This window comes from Etheostoma spectabile, chromosome 6, assembly GCF_008692095.1.
Source record: "Etheostoma spectabile isolate EspeVRDwgs_2016 chromosome 6, UIUC_Espe_1.0, whole genome shotgun sequence".
In the NCBI taxonomy this organism is placed as follows: domain Eukaryota; kingdom Metazoa; phylum Chordata; class Actinopteri; order Perciformes; family Percidae; genus Etheostoma; species Etheostoma spectabile.
Window position 1 is genome coordinate 23,842,864 of NC_045738.1, and position 15,619 is coordinate 23,858,482.

The following is a 15,619-nucleotide window of genomic DNA, read 5'->3' on the forward strand; positions in this document are numbered from 1 at the left end:
GCTTGGACCCCCTCTGGCACCAGATAGAGTGTGGTACACTATCTGGTGCCAGAGAGGGTCCAAGCATGTACCCAGGCTTTTTTTTTTGTTGACCATCCAACCCACATAGCTTGGCACTGGTCCAAGCCCAGACCAGACCCCTTCCGCTGGCAGGCGGATGAAGCAGGCTGTGGGGTACTCAGCTGGTTGAGGTCAGACACATACGTGCAGAAACACACATACAAACTACGGCCAAACGATTCACTCTTTTCAAATCGAAATCTCGATTTGAAAGAATGCAACAAGCTAACCATGAATACCACAAATAAGAGAACGTGCACTATTTAGTTGAATGTTTAGTGTAACATTTGGTTTAACATTTTTTATTATTATATTTACTGTTTTTTATAAAATAAATTCTGGAAAAATGTTATATATGTCACAGATTGTTTACAGAAATGTCCTATTTTCAGGGAATTTTTTTAGTATTTTGTATTACTTTATTTAACGTGACCGTAAAAGGTGCAATATGTAAATGCTGCTATTGAACTGAGGCATATCAGAACTATTGGTTTACAGGAAAGTACTGATATTTTCTGTTGTATTTGTTTTTTTATTATTATAGCTTTAGTGACAAATGTTCTTTGACTTTTCAATGTTCCATGCTAATTAAAAGAAAAACAGCTATTGCTGGCAATTCATATCTACCGCTATGTTCTCATCCTTGCATAAGAATATGGAGCAGTTTTAATGGTGTCTCATGTTATAATGCTCCATGACATGGTAAATCTGTTACACAGTGAATATTGAACTTTAGCTCAACTTAAAAACAAAACAAAAAAAAAACGCTAATTGAATCGCAATATCTGGCAAAAAAATTGCAATTAGATTTTTTTTTCCCTAAATCGTTCAGCCCTAATACATACTATTGAATAGAGTGGAATAAATAGGCTGAATAGAGCTCTTGCACATAAACATTCAAACTGGCCCCCACTGGAGCCAGAAATCCTTATTAACCTGCCTGTCAACATCAATATACTGAGAAAGACAGTGAAAAAGAAATGGAAAAGCACTCTCCGCCCCCACAGGCCAAGTGCAGACACAAACCTCTTGGAGTAACAAAAGCTTGCAGTGACAAGTGAGGATGATATTCAGTGTAGCCAGCACAAAGGTCGCTAAAATAAAGAAAAATATCTCGGTAAACAGGAGCAGTTATTGACCCTGTCCTTTTAGTTCAAAGCTTTAGACCTGACTGGATGGAAATGAGTTGCTGTGCGGATAAGTGTATTACCGGGGGATTCCACTAGGCACATATGTGGCGCATTCCGGTTGCGTTGTGGATTTGTTCCGTCGTCCGCCACGCACAATACCCCATCAGGACTGTCTCAGAAGCGGAGCGTCTTGCCTGCCCAGCATGGAGATTTTGTTGTCGATTTTTGTGCTTCTACCATAAAGGTCAGTGTTCTACATAGCAGAGGAGAAAGCTGCTGTGAGACACACTCTGTCGGCTGGTGGAATCAAAAGCTATGTCTTGTTCGGCTGACATTGCTCCGGTGGCCGCAATGCCGCCGGAGCTTAGCACAGACACACCTGGTGAGATTTAGGTGTTAGAGATGCATGTGAGAGATCAGGACAGCTCAAAATGGCACTGCAATTATGTACCCTTTGTGGATGCTGAAGGGAATAGCCTATAAGTGAATAAGGCCTTGAAGAAGCACTACATCTCCGCAACTGATTGTTTAGTCGATAAAATGTCAGACACAAGAATGCCCACTACAAGAGGGCTTCAAGATTGCCTCTTCTATCAGACATAAAGTCCACTCTAAAAGATATATTATTTTAGAGTTGTAGAAAACAGCAAATCCTTACACTTTTAGAAGCGGGCACTAGATAATAACTTCTATTTTTGCATGAAGCCTATTTGAAAAAGTTCTATGCAAACCAGGAAGTCTGCAGGAGAACCAAGAAAGGCCACACACCTCTATGGTGGTGAATTTATTGTGGCGGCCCGCCTTGGCAAAATTTCTTCCGCACAATGTAGTCGCGGTTGCCTTTTAAATGATCCTGCCGACATAACGCAGGGTTTGCTTTGTGCCGAGACGACTACTAAATGAACAGCTCCACCAAAAACGTCACCTCGGGAGATGGCTTTGAAACGCAAACACCATAATCAAGGTAAGAAATACAAAATTTAGGCTAACATTACGAGGCAGGCACAAACAAGAACATAAACCAGCTTGCTGGCTAACTCGATCTCACAACGTGACTTTTTACCCGAAGACAGCGTTGTGGAGAGTGAAACGGGAAACTAGAAAAGGGCGTTCAGGTAGCGTGTTGTTAGGATGGCTACAGTTCGGACAGCCCTGTCCCCACTGCTAAAAAAGAAAAATCCTAAAGGAAACACTGCACAGATTTCTGTCAATTCTTGCTATTATTTTGACCTTCAAAGTTTTTTTTATCGGACGCAGACTGTTCCCTGCTGGTTAACCCTAACCCATCTGCTCACTCTGTGCCTTTGCTTGGAATCAGGGGCTCAAGAAATGAACAAGGTCACTCAGAACAAAGACTTCTGATCACTTTTGAATTTAGCATGCTAGCGCTAGCACGTGCTACGGTTAGCCACCTCGTCTCGGCTAGTGTCGTAGAAAGTTGTGCAGATTTTGAACAGCTCACCCGTAGACTGAAGACAGAGGACATTCAGAAACCGAATCTCACTCAAAACACCATGGATAGTTATTTTTCAAGTTTGTACGCGTGAAGAAGCACCAGAGACACAAAATAACCAATCCCAGAAAAAGTGTCGTTTTCCTAATATAGGCACTTTCAATCAAAATTGTTGTGGACTGTTTTCTTTTCTTGATCTACTAATCGATTCAGCTCTATACCGATGCGACTGTATTTAATCAGAAAATGCTTAGAAGTTTTAAAGAGGGCTGTACCATTGTTTTTCTTTTAAAATATCTAACTTCCCCACAATTCTTGTGGATATTTGGGCTGCATATTTGCATTCACTGTATGGATATATAAAACAACATACTGCCTTAATAAAAGTTTACCAGTGGTATAAGTGTACTATATGGGTAATGGGTGCTGAGGCAAAGAAATCATACATATCCATTTAAATGCATGTCAGTGGAATAAATAAGCCCTACTTAAAATGAGACGTGTATATAAGAATATATAAAGGTTTGTGCAACGTTTGCTGTCTGAATGCACAATTGCCTGCATGTGTGGTGCAGGCTGAGGTGATACCAGGTGAGGTGGACCCACACACTCACACACACCCACACACCCACACACCCCACACCACACACACACACACACACACACACACACACACACACACACACACACACTCTGATGAAAGCTAGGTACCAGAATAACTGTCAAAGACGCACCAGAGACGTAGTCAGTCATCCCATGTCAAATGCCCTGGTCACCCACCTGCACCACTAAACAGTGCAACCCCCCCACTCCACACACACACACACACACACCACAATCCCACCCAACCAGCAGTGTACCATGATCAAACAAGAACCCAGCCAACTGAAAATTCACACTGTTCATAAAAGAGAACAAAACTGTTTGGTTCATTAATGTAGGGCTGTTTCTGCCTGTGACACAGCCTGTTAGACCTCGCTCTGGATCAAATGTGACACAGGTGGCACAGCAGTGTGGCAAGTGGCAGAAAGAGTGACATATCAGTAGCTGCAGCTACACACTTTATAAGGTACAGTGCCTGTATTATGTTTGGTGTATGTTAAGCTTTGAGTGAGTGAAAGGCATTCAGCTGGGACCAGGTGCTACCTGGGTCTGGCTGGTTAAAGTGGTCACAACAGCAATGAGGGGATGAAAGCAGGCGAAGGCTGTGGCTCCTGTGTTGTAAACTGCTATTGTGATGTTGGAGAACTGCAATACTAACAATTATGGCACAGTTTAACAACTTCACTGACCCTGAGATAAAATATATCAATTGAGTATGAAGCTAGTGTATCATCATGGGGGATTTTATGGTAATGTTTATGAAGAGCAGCGCCTTACTTCTGGCAGAGCTGGTTGAAGAGGATCTTGGGATTGACCGGTCCTTTCCCTGGTTCTTTCATGCTCTGGAGGAAGAGAAACATGGCCGCAGTCAGGGGCTCTGGACTGGGCAGCGTTACGGTCAGGGGACTCTGGAATATGAAAAGACCAAATATAAAAAAGACATTAACAAAACAGGATCCAGCTTTAACTTAATGTGCCAATAAAAGTTATAATAGTTTTTGAAAACTAAGAATTACTTTAGTTTTAATTATTTACTTCTATCAATAAAAATGATATTTAAAAAGGTTAAATGTACAATCACAACTAAATTTTTAATTATACAATTATACAGAATAGGCGCACCTCTTAAGCTTATGAATGTAAAGGCAAATCGCTGCCTTCTGCACGAGCGCCGCATGTTTGCGTACACAGTTGCACAAACAGTGTCAAATACATAATGCGTGTTGCACACACGGCAGCAGCTGCAATAGTGAGTGTGCGCTTGAGAGAGAGAGGCAAATAGAGAGGTAGGAGTGTGTGTCTGATGGTGAGTCTTGCAATGGGTACAAATTACATTTAAGCACAATTTCATAAATCCGTCAATGTCCATGTATTATCAAGCTGCCTGTTCCTAAATTATCAACTGAAAGGTGGTGCCCTGGAGTCTGACAAAACCAAGATGTCCAGAGCTACGTATGTGCATCAATACGAGAAAAAAGTCTGAATATTTTGTATTTGTACGTGACCAAGGCACAAGCTGTCTTTACAAGCTAAGATAATTGACCGATAGTTTGCGGCACGGGGGATGAAGCAGGATAAAAGACGAGGATGTTTCTGTTTTACTGTACACAGACTTTGTCACAATGTTACTGTTGTTTACTCTGTGAAACTGTTTTTGCCATTTATATTTTGCAAAATTTAATTAGAAATTCCACCAAAGACCAACTTGGTACTTTTGCTCAGCAGTCTTTATTTTTGTTTCAACAAAGTCTCTCTCTCCTGCTGTACAGACAACTTCTACAACAGTATGCAGTAAGCAGTAACGTTACAGGTGCGAACGTAGCAGTGTATTCTGTGTACAGTTTATCTGTCGGTGAACAAATGCTAAGACCCGAGCCATGTTCCCTGTCTTGCTTGCTACCTGCTGGTTAAAGTGAAGGGGGTTAGCAGCCATGAAGCTAATAACAACTTTAGCAGAGGCTAACTAACCTAAGGTTGGCTGACCTTTAACGTGGTCCAGCAGTTGTCATTTTAGTGAGAAGTTTTGGAGTTTCAGTGATCTCTCCTTCGCTGCAACCGACAACCACTAAGCTTTGTGCAAATAATTGCCCGATGACATCACCAAAATGTGCAAATGAGCACCTAAAACCCAGGTAAACCCAGCTATAGCTTAAGAAGTAGAAGAGACGGACAGCAGATTGTACCACGTTGGTATCGACAGTGGGGCTGATCCTCAGTTTGTAGCCTTTGTCCTTCACTTCCTGGATGAGGTCGATGAGCATGTGTGTCTGAGACAGGTTCTGTGGAGAGGAGAGAATCATTTCAAGACGGGTTTACTAACATTTTATAAACACTTTTTAATCCATCTATGCATTGAATGGCAATGGGTAAAGGTATTGCTCATACGATCATCAAATGTTGCATGCATTAGCGTTGTTCATAAAATCATTGGACCATCAAATCAATCATATACAGTGGTTTTACTATTCATCAGATTAAAAGACCCAACAATGATTTTGTGGACAAGAAAATAGAACAAAAAAGTTTTAATCATTCAAAGATATTAAACTGTATTGATACTAAGCTTGAAGCAATCCAATGCCTTCAATTAAAAGAACCTTTATGAAATGTTATCTCCACTGTAGTAGGACTTGGAAAACTTGTGGTGAGTTCATTATTCTGAAAGAGGCTTTTATATCTATCTATGATCTGTGAGTTTGAAATGACGAGAAGGAGCTTGATGGGGAGATAGTCTGAAGCAGTCACTGTCCCTTCATGTTAGAGAAACATCTTTTCCTTCCCCTTTTCTTGTCACATCCTGGCAATGAAGACAGTTGCTATGGAAAACACACAATGGAGACGCAGACACAGCTCACCCTTTGACAATTATGTGTTTTCACCAAAAAGATAGCAATTTTCAAGAAGACAATGCAAACAGACGGGGAGAGGGAGGGAGAGGGAGGGAAAAGCATGTAAAGCGTGCTCACTCAAATTTCAATCAATGAGGAAGGCCCTGAGGGTGATGAACAAAATGGCGGAAAAATACTGCTTCATTGTTGAGGAAGCATGTTGGTTTGAAGTCACCATGACACGACCAGAGAAAATCTGGGAAGGCTCTATAGCCGTGTTGTATAGTGAACATGTCCTGCACACAGTGACCCTCATTTCTGAAACTTGCGTACGACCTAAAACAGGCGTAGGTCGAGCGTACGCCGATTCCTACGCAAAGCAAGGCATTTGTCAATTTCAACGTGAGCGTAGGCAGCGTTACAATATCATGTCTGGTCTGAACACGTGTAGGCCAGTTTTTGAGTCCGTGTGGACTTGAAGTGCAGCATTTAATCAGAAGAATGAGAAGTCCTCAGTTGATCACTTATCAGCAATGGCAGATCTGGCGCTTTAGAAGACCTCGATCCGCCGGTACAACAGTGCACACGTACGCGCAAGGGCGACGGTGAAGCGATCTATCGGATTGATTAAGGGCAGATGGCTCTGTCTTGCTACATTGTTTTAGCCTGTGGAGTCCTGCACAACATCACACAGGAAAACAGGGTGCCATAAATGTGGTGATGGAGCCAGATGGCCCGATGCCAAGAGAGCAGGGTCCAGTCCAGCCTCAACTGCCTCTCTGCCATTGACCGACATATTTGGGCCTGTTTTTTTTCTTTTCAGCCCCTCTGCTGTCAGGAGACAGGGTCGGGGTGGTGGCCCAGCACGGGACACACGCTCTCCCTCACAGCTGTTGCCTATCTGATTAAAATAAAACACAAGTAAAATAAAAGACACTGCATAAACTCTGCTACTGTGTGTTTATTTCAATATAGGTACACCAGGAAGGCCTAAGAGATTGCAATATAAGCCTGCATATTACTCGGACTATAGCATACATCTGTCAAGGATGTATAAATTAAATAAACTTCAGCTGGAGTCCGATTTACTTCAGCAACACTGCAGCCTTCCATACCAGTTTCCAGGCTGCCAAATAGTACATGTTAGTGCAAACGAATCGGAGATATCAGGATTTTCACCAGATTACGTCTCGCCATGCCATAAATTGTAGGGGCGAGTCCTCAAAACCGAGAATATATTGGGGCGTGATATTTAAATTACGAGGGTTTCCAGCCGTACAACCATTCTTATGATCTGATTGGTGTGATACGAACGTTTCACGAATCACACGTGAAGCCTGATGAAGAGGATTTCTGTTTCATATGTGCGCTGGTTTCTACATTAGGTTGATAAATGAGGGCCACTGAGTGCCACTAGCATTTTGGGAAGGTGAACGCGTCTAAGCATTAAATATACTTCAAAATGACCCTAAGGACAAGCCGGTTTACACTCACAGTTACTGTAAGACTGGTTCACTAAAGGCCAGACACCTCAGAGGCAACACTTGAGTGTTCCCACATTGTAAAAGCATTGATATTGCAATTTTAGCATGGAAATCCCTGTGACTCTATCACATGGCGTTTTTCCATTAATGGTACCTGCTCGACTCGCCTTGCCTCGGCTCGCCCGCTGTGCCCCGTCCACCTTTTTCCATTGTGGATTAGTACCGCCTCATGCGTGAGGTGAGCCATGGCTGGTCATCACAGTAGCAAACTGCCATGACCTAACGCGACACACACAGAGCGTCGAAGGTGTGTTGTTTATTTTTGGCGTGTTGCCACAGCCGGAGGGCTAATTAGTTTGTAATGAACCTGGAGGAAGCAAAATGATGATGACTCAGTGATTAGTGAGGATTCTCTCTGACCAATCAGTAGTCTGCAGGTTGAAATGTCATCTTTTGGTATTGCCTCAGCTCGCTTGGAACCGTGACTGAGGTAGTACTACAAAAAGTACCTGTTAGCAGGTACCAGGGACTTTTTTTTGTAATGGAAAACCAAAAAAGGCGAGTAGAGCCGAGGCGAGTTGAGTAGATAACAATGCAGTGGAAAAATGCCAATGGTCTCATTAAATAAAGCAATGACCTGTAACCAGATGATGTCCAATGAGAAATCCACCTTTAAGAAATGTAGTCATGCTTCAGATGAATAATAGTGTGCATCACATCTACTGCTGGGATTTCCTAAAGTAATTATTTCAACTAAACGTTGTAATACAACTGCACCAAATTTCATAACGCTTAATAAAATGCCCTAACACTATAGGCACATGTACAGAAAATGTTCATGTTTGAACTGACTCATAGTTATACCAACCTGCATAACGGCATTGAAGAAACAGGTGTTACCAAGGTTATTTATGCCTTTGACAGGGACCAGGGTGCTGTTGATGGCTGGGCTTTTGCCTTTGGGCGAGTCAGTGTAATCTGATGGTTCCTCTAGCAGCTTGATGACCTTGGGTGATGCTCCTGAAACACCGTAAAAACAAAGCAGTTCAGTGATGCAATAATGTATATTTGTAAAATTATTCAATAGAAACAAACAAGCCTGGAAATTACAGCCAGATAACGGGGATATGGAGTGTGAGTGCTCTTTGAAATTGGCAAAAGATTCAGTTCCTAAACCCTGGTTTGGCTTTTACTTTAAGGTTGTTGTTTTTTGTTTTAAGAATTGGCAGCCAAACTTCAAGATATAACTGAGATGGTGGCTGAGTTGGTCATTTGGTTGGAATTGAGGGTAGAAGTTGGCCTCCCTTAGATTGAGATTGTGGCAGGACAGAAAAGAATTGGGCTTAGCCTTGAAGCGAGACTAGGGCTGAGAGCAGGGTGCTGGGATGGCAGCTGGAAGGAAAGCTGGGTCATTTGGGAAAGCAGATGACAGCTGTAGAAGTTTCCACTGGTTAGTGAGGAAGGGGTGGGGGCTGGGGTTAGAGAGATGGCTCTCCAGAGCCAGCTGTTACTCCTGATCACCAATGAAAACTAACATTTAACAGTTAATCAGTCACAGATGGTCAGAATCTAACAGTGACATACAGATAGTCTGCTGGGGGACAGACTAGAGTGGGTAGTGTAGCTGTGCGAGCTGATGGTGTGCCAGCAGCTAGAAAAAAAAAAAGCCCACACCACGATGACACAATGCCAACAACAGTGTTACATTGTAACAGTGTTAACATTGTATTGTTACATTAGCAGTTACTGATTCGCTGAGTAGTAAGGAATCCTGAAAATGGAGATTAGAGTAGAAGAGGGTTCAAGTCCTCATGCACAAATTGTGTTGAGTTAAATGGGGTTGACGTGTATTTGGTCAAAAGAATTACCTGTCAGCAAGTTTAAAAGGAGCCAAGCAACCAAGCATTAATGTCCTGTAGTTGACTGGAATTAAAAATAGATGGGGCACACACCCGGAGTTGCTGATAGATAAGATCCACTTTGGCCTGAAAGAAATCTAGGAACCTGGTACAAAAATCAGGTTCAACCGGAGGTTGGTGGGTATCAATGGGGCGTAGCAGGCGCTAATGGTTGAAAACAGCATTCTGGTGTGGTTTCGCTGGTTGCCGATGAGGGTGGTGCAATGATTTGTATTGGCTTTGGAAAGAGCTTCTTGGTAGGAGTTCACATGTTCTTTGTAGGCCTCCAGGTGGACAGTGAGGTCAGTTCTTTTGTAAAGTGACCATAGGCTTACACGGAGCAAAGTTCAGTGGTGAACAGGTGAAAGAGACAGTACGGGTTTTAAGGGGGGGCGAGAAAGTCTGGGCTCAGAGACAAAGCGGTGTTGTAGTGGACTGCCATGGCGTCCACTGTGGTCAACTGGGTGGCTAACACATTTGTTAAGGCTGGGGTGCACACGGATTTAATGTTTCAAAATGTAATTGTACATTTAGTACAGTAAAGAGCATAGCATGATGATGAGAAACCGTGTATTGACACGCAGTGCTGGGCGGTGTACCGGTTGATCTGGTAAACCGGTTTTAATTTCCTGTACGGTACGTTTCACATACAGGTACATAGCTCCAAAGAGCGCTACGGTCAGGGCAAACTATGAGCGTATTGAATGGGAACCCCTAATAACTGCGTACCCTTCTCACTCAATCTCAAGCCTCGTCCATGACATTCCCTGCATATTTTTACTATTGGAAAATTTGCTAGTTTGCAATACAAGTGAATAGAACAGAAGTGCGCTGCGCAGCTACATGTACCAAAGGTGAATTAGCATTCTGTAGTTCCGTAGATTTATCAGGTGCGACTGGATGAGCCCCAGCTACACAGAAGGTTGAAAATATGTGAGCTTTATCTTGAATAATATTGTGCACATTGAGCATTTCTCCCATATAAGCCAATCAAAGGAAATTCAATTGAACCGTTCATAATCATCAAAATAACCTGCACCTTTACTCTCACCGCTCTTCTCCTCAACATACAGTGGCCTTGCCCTTGAACATTTAATTCACAGCACCACTCCTTGTGTACAACACATTTATTAGCAGTAACTCCACTGCTGGCTGCTACCTCGCAAGCTTTTTCTCTTCAAGGCCAGAACATAAGCGGCAGTCACGCATGGGCTGGCAACTTGCATTTTAGACTCAATTAAATTCCACTCAAAGCAATGTGGGTAAAAGGCACACTTTTAAGTTAAACAGAGTTAGGAAGAAAAATACAGATACTTGAATACACATGCATACAGTACAGTCTGCTGCACTAACTGTGTTGCTTTAAATTTCCATTTTTAGGCCTAACTGGAAAATGGTCAACAGTGAAGAGAAATGAAGAGAGCATGTTTGTAGGCTTGTCTTGTAGTTTGGGGACTAAGAAGGTTCAGCTTGTCGGGACGGCTTTTGTGGGGCTCCACCCAGCAGTGCGAAATGCATCTGGCCTTCTGAGCTGGCAACATCTGGAGGCCTATTTCCAACTTCAATATGCAGCCATAAGGGAGCTCCCATATGTCAACACACAAAATGCATGGAAAACAAGTGGATATGGGGTAAGACTGCAGACCTGATCAGGAAAGAAAAAACTGGATTTCTGGATTTGGTGTGAGACAAAGAAGGTGTGAAGAGGGATGTGTTTACAAAATGTGAACGGAGCAAAAGAGAAAGTAATTGAGAGAAAGAGTATGCAGATGTATGTGCCTACTTGTGTTTGTAAGAGGATCCACAAAAATCAACAGACTGAATGCAACTTGAGTGTAAGAGCTGTGACTGGCACTTTGGCTAAGAGGGAGCAGAGGAATGAGAAAACTAACTGGGCGGAATGGGGATGCCGATGGACACACTCTGCATCTGGGACCGTCACCCAAGGTAAACAATGTTCAGGGAGCCATCTGGCTGAGACTGGGGAGAGGGGAGCAGAATGAGGCAATGGGATGGGGGGGGGCAGTCGGTGGAGGGAAGGGTTGCAACGAGCACAAGCATATGGAAACGCAGATTTTTCCTCTCCCTGCAGCAGTCAGCGAAGGCAAATGTCAGCATGCGCTGGGTCCACGCTTGACTGTGCTGCACTCGGCACCACCACCTGGCCCTCCTTGCTCAGCCACCGAGTATGGGCAGCAGTGACACTGTGGAGCCTTTCCCCAGGGTGGAGGAAAGCATCCCGGTGCTCAGGATTGTCCACATGCACACATATTCACTAACACCTCCTGCACTCCCTGCTCTTTTTCACACAAAGATGGGCCTTGTTTACTTTTACTGAGAACAGTACTAGGGCACTTGCAAAAGAAGAAAAGAAACACACAAGCTCAACTGAAATCTTTCAAAAAGCATTATGCTCTGTCATGCATGTGTCTGCATTGTTTTGACATTTTGTCGAGCGGAAGCAAGGCCAAAACCAGACCTAAGAAGAAAATTCAAGCTCATGAAGCAAAGGCATGAACAAAAAAAAATTATTTCATCAGTTGTTTTACACCAAAATCTGCTGCTTTCTTAAATTAACAAGTGAACAGGATCTAACGCCATGCCAGTTTTTGGTCTCAAAGCCACTTTAATAAAACAACAGGAACCTGTACCAGTATATTTGTCACAATTAGGCTTATTTGAGTGGCTTTTTCATGGCCTTCCTAATCTGGTCCACAGTTGTGCTGAGAGGCCGTCAAATTGTATGGCCAGTGGGCTTCATGACTCCCCGTTCGCTCACAGTGCAGCAGTGTGGAGGTTCAAGGCCAGCTCCCCTCATGCAGAGCAGGCAGTCAAGAGGAAGGCCGGGCAACACCAAATGTCTTATTAATTCACTAATTTGTTGTGACTGCAGGGCACAAAAAGCCTGTTTTCTTGCCATCTGAGGCCAAAAGAACCCAGTGCCATGTTTCACACACACGCGCGCACACGCACACACAACACACACACACACACACACACAAACACCCAAACACACACACACACCCACACACACACACCCACACACCACACACCACACCACACACACACACACACACACACACACACACACACACACACACACACAGCTTTTGCTACTCACTATCTGGCCTACTTTCATGTGCGGTGGTGGGAATAAAGACAGGATCACCCTTGATTACCTCCATGAAAGCACCACCAGGGGACAAGCATCTTCCTGGCTACTGACTCGGCTGAGCTAAACTGACAGAAAACTGAGGACTTTGGTTTTCAAAATACAACAACCGGAGGCAGAAAGCCAGGTGAATAAAGGTGCAGTAATCATACAGCACTATCGCTATCATCTACTTCAGCCAAGGTTAGTAACGAGAAGTTGTCTCCACCTCCGATCTGCTGTCCGCTGACTTTGTTCCAAGTGTGTGTATGTCTGTATGTGTGTATTTTCGGAGGAGCTCAGCCCAGAGCAAGGGAGCGGCTGCAACATGATGATAAATACTATAGTTTTTAGCCCCGGGGCCCATTTAATACTGGGATTTGATTCCCATCCGTTAATAAAGTGGTTTTCCTTATACATGGCGTTTCAGGCATTTCAGTCTTTTATGATGTGTTCTTTGCACATGTTCATACCACGATGGCGGTGAAAATACGATTTATCGGTCAGCATTACTACAGATTACATTTAATATCTATATTCACATTACAGACACCACCTCTGACTATCCCTGTCACAATATAGCCACAATTAAGCACTCTGAATAATACACGGTCCAGCCTTATACTAGGTTTTGACGTAGTCTTACTGGGATTCAAAAAGAGCAAAACCTGCATAAATGCATAAATATGTATCTAAAGATATTTAAAGCTTACATATTGTAGAAGGGCCCAGCTCTACCACACACACACATTTTTTATTTTCTTATCTATAACCACACAAATGTATTTGAAAGATGGATTGGGCCCTTTGAAATCAATTGTAGTATTTCTACAAATTCTGAATCTAGTGACAACAAAGATAATCCACTTTTAAAATAGACCTACAGTGTAGCATAAAGCTAAATATTTTTTCACAGATAGTTTAAGCTGCAAAATAATTTGAAAAAGGAAAATACACAGTGTGGCAATATAATTAATGATGTATTAATAGAGCAATTGATAACAATCCCTATAAAACAAGACAGAATGTACAGATTCCAATGAGAAGCAGGCTCCAATGCCTTTTCAGCTTCAACATTTTAATTTGCGCCACAAAGACTCCCCAGCTGTGTGACAAGCTGGAGTCTAGCTCTTTGAGGTCAAGTCGCTTCTTACTGGGACTCTGGTACTAGAGCTGAAAGCCTTGATGGTGAGAGAGCACAGTTAATTGACTTTTTTCTACCCTTAGTTGCTGTTGTACAAAATTATTATAGATTCTGAAAAAAAATCCTTGCTGGGGCTCTTTTGTGCTTGGGGACTATAGGAAAAACAGTACAACAGCAGCTTCTTCTGAAAACATGGCCTTCATACTGAAATTCAATTTCACAAGCTCCTTTACAGACAACAACCGCCTATTTTGCAGCAACAATGGCTGCCCGCTTCTACACCCATTTGGCTGACCGGTGTGAAACAATTGGGTGACAGGACAGGTAACAGGTAGCCTAATTTAAAACGACAAAGGGGAAAGTGTCTATAATATGGTAATGAAGAAACAGCATCCCTGTAAGAACAATGTGGAATCTAAATGAATATGTTTATGTTTATTGTCCCCATGGGGAAGTCAAGAACTGGCCCGTGCTCCTCTTCCTTGTCATATAGGAGACTAACCACGGCGGTAATAGCCGCATACTAGGGGTGTGACGAGACGCTTACTCCACGAGACGAGACACATCACGAGATTGGGTTCACGAGAACGAGACGAGACGAGATTTAAAAAAAAAAAATTAAAGAAATCCTCGATGAAATATATGAATGGAAAATAGTTTTTTTATCAACTGAAAAATCACAAAATGCAAACATTAGGTGCATTTTGAAATCAACTATTATGTGAATGTTAATGATTAATGTTTTTTTTTTTACTATTTTAATGAATTATAGCAGTAAAGGACGTACAAACACTGCAAAATGTTTTGTATAAACTCTACCAACCCTTCTGCCCTGGACTTATCACACGAGGAATCTAACTCCTTCCCACAAACCGAACTAAAAAAAATAAACAGTATAAATAAATAAATAAAATAAATGTGTAAATCAGAAAAATAACACTTTAAATGCAAACAGTAAGTGTATCAAACCAAAGTACTGCTCTCTTAAAACTACAAGTGCAACAGAAACAATTCTTTTTTAATTTTTTTAATGTTTTCGTCGCGGGGCAGTAGTTAGTAGAGAGCTGTGGTGGTGCTGGAAGCGTGTTTCATAGTGCTCGTGTTAGCCGCGGTTTACGGCATTTTTTTCTTCAATGTTTACATTTGTGTTCGTCTTGTCTGTCACTCTTTCGCCGTTTATCATTTCCACAGGAAAACCAAAAGTTGCCACACAATGACTTAAAAGTGGCAGGGGATCTTCGATAGTAATTTCACGCTCCATCACGCTGACATCACATCGCCTCACGAGACAACTTTTCACCTCGACGAGAAATCTCGTCACGTTTTAATCTCGCGAGATCTCGTAAAACGAGATCTCGTCACACCCTTACCGCATACTTAATAAAGTGCCTGTTAGGGAAAGTGCTGGTGCATGAGTTTGTGCACAGGATGAATGGAGAAGATAAACACATCCCTGTGGAGATCCTGTGCAAGTAGTCATTTTGTCAGAGAGAGACGTACCAACTCTGACTCGCTGTATTCCACAGCTAAGAAAATCAACAATCCATGAGACCACATCATCTCCACGTAAAAATTCTTCTATTAAAATATTTGCTAAAAAAACTTGGCTTAAATGGTATTAAAAGCAGAAGAAAAATAAGCAAAAATGAGTTTGGCATGAGCCTTTGGTTTCTCTAAATCAATGTGCAGGAGATGCAGTAGAGCTGCATGATCATGATCATCAACTCCTCTGGATGCTTGATACGCAAATTGCAAAGAGTCTAGATGATGCTGCCTTTTGGAGATGATGTAGCTCTTAACTAGGCGCTCAATGCACTTCATTACCAGTGAAGTTGATGCAATAGGCCTGAAGTCGTTAGGCTCTTTAG

At 42.5% G+C, this 15,619-nt stretch overlaps 2 protein-coding genes and 1 long non-coding RNA gene across 6 annotated transcripts in view; 2 read left to right on the forward strand and 1 right to left on the reverse strand.

The window, feature by feature from the left end:
• Nucleotides 1-5,347, forward strand: part of LOC116691634 (uncharacterized) — a 116,983-nt gene extending 111,636 nt beyond the window's left edge. The window contains exon 3 of the long non-coding RNA XR_004332519.1: nt 5,265-5,347. This is a non-coding gene — a long non-coding RNA (uncharacterized LOC116691634). The remainder of the gene's footprint in view (nt 1-5,264) is intronic.
• usp45 (ubiquitin specific peptidase 45) overlaps nt 1-15,619 on the reverse strand; it is a 39,287-nt gene that overhangs the window by 17,423 nt on the left and 6,245 nt on the right. For 3 of the 4 annotated variants that reach the window (XM_032519403.1, XM_032519402.1, XM_032519405.1), the window contains 3 exons: nt 8,427-8,578; nt 5,418-5,525; nt 4,024-4,154 (listed from right to left, as the gene is read on the reverse strand). In XM_032519403.1, the coding sequence (XP_032375294.1) occupies nt 4,024-4,154; nt 5,418-5,525; nt 8,427-8,578 (391 nt within the window). The remainder of the gene's footprint in view (nt 1-4,023; nt 4,155-5,417; nt 5,526-8,426; nt 8,579-15,619) is intronic. The other variant, XM_032519406.1, reaches the window with a different exon arrangement.
• The window catches only part of tstd3 (thiosulfate sulfurtransferase like domain containing 3), a 33,739-nt gene continuing 32,918 nt past the window's right edge, over nt 14,799-15,619 (forward strand). Inside the window, exon 1 of the mRNA XM_032519418.1 lies at nt 14,799-14,803. The gene's annotated coding sequence lies outside the window, so the exon portion shown is untranslated. The remainder of the gene's footprint in view (nt 14,804-15,619) is intronic.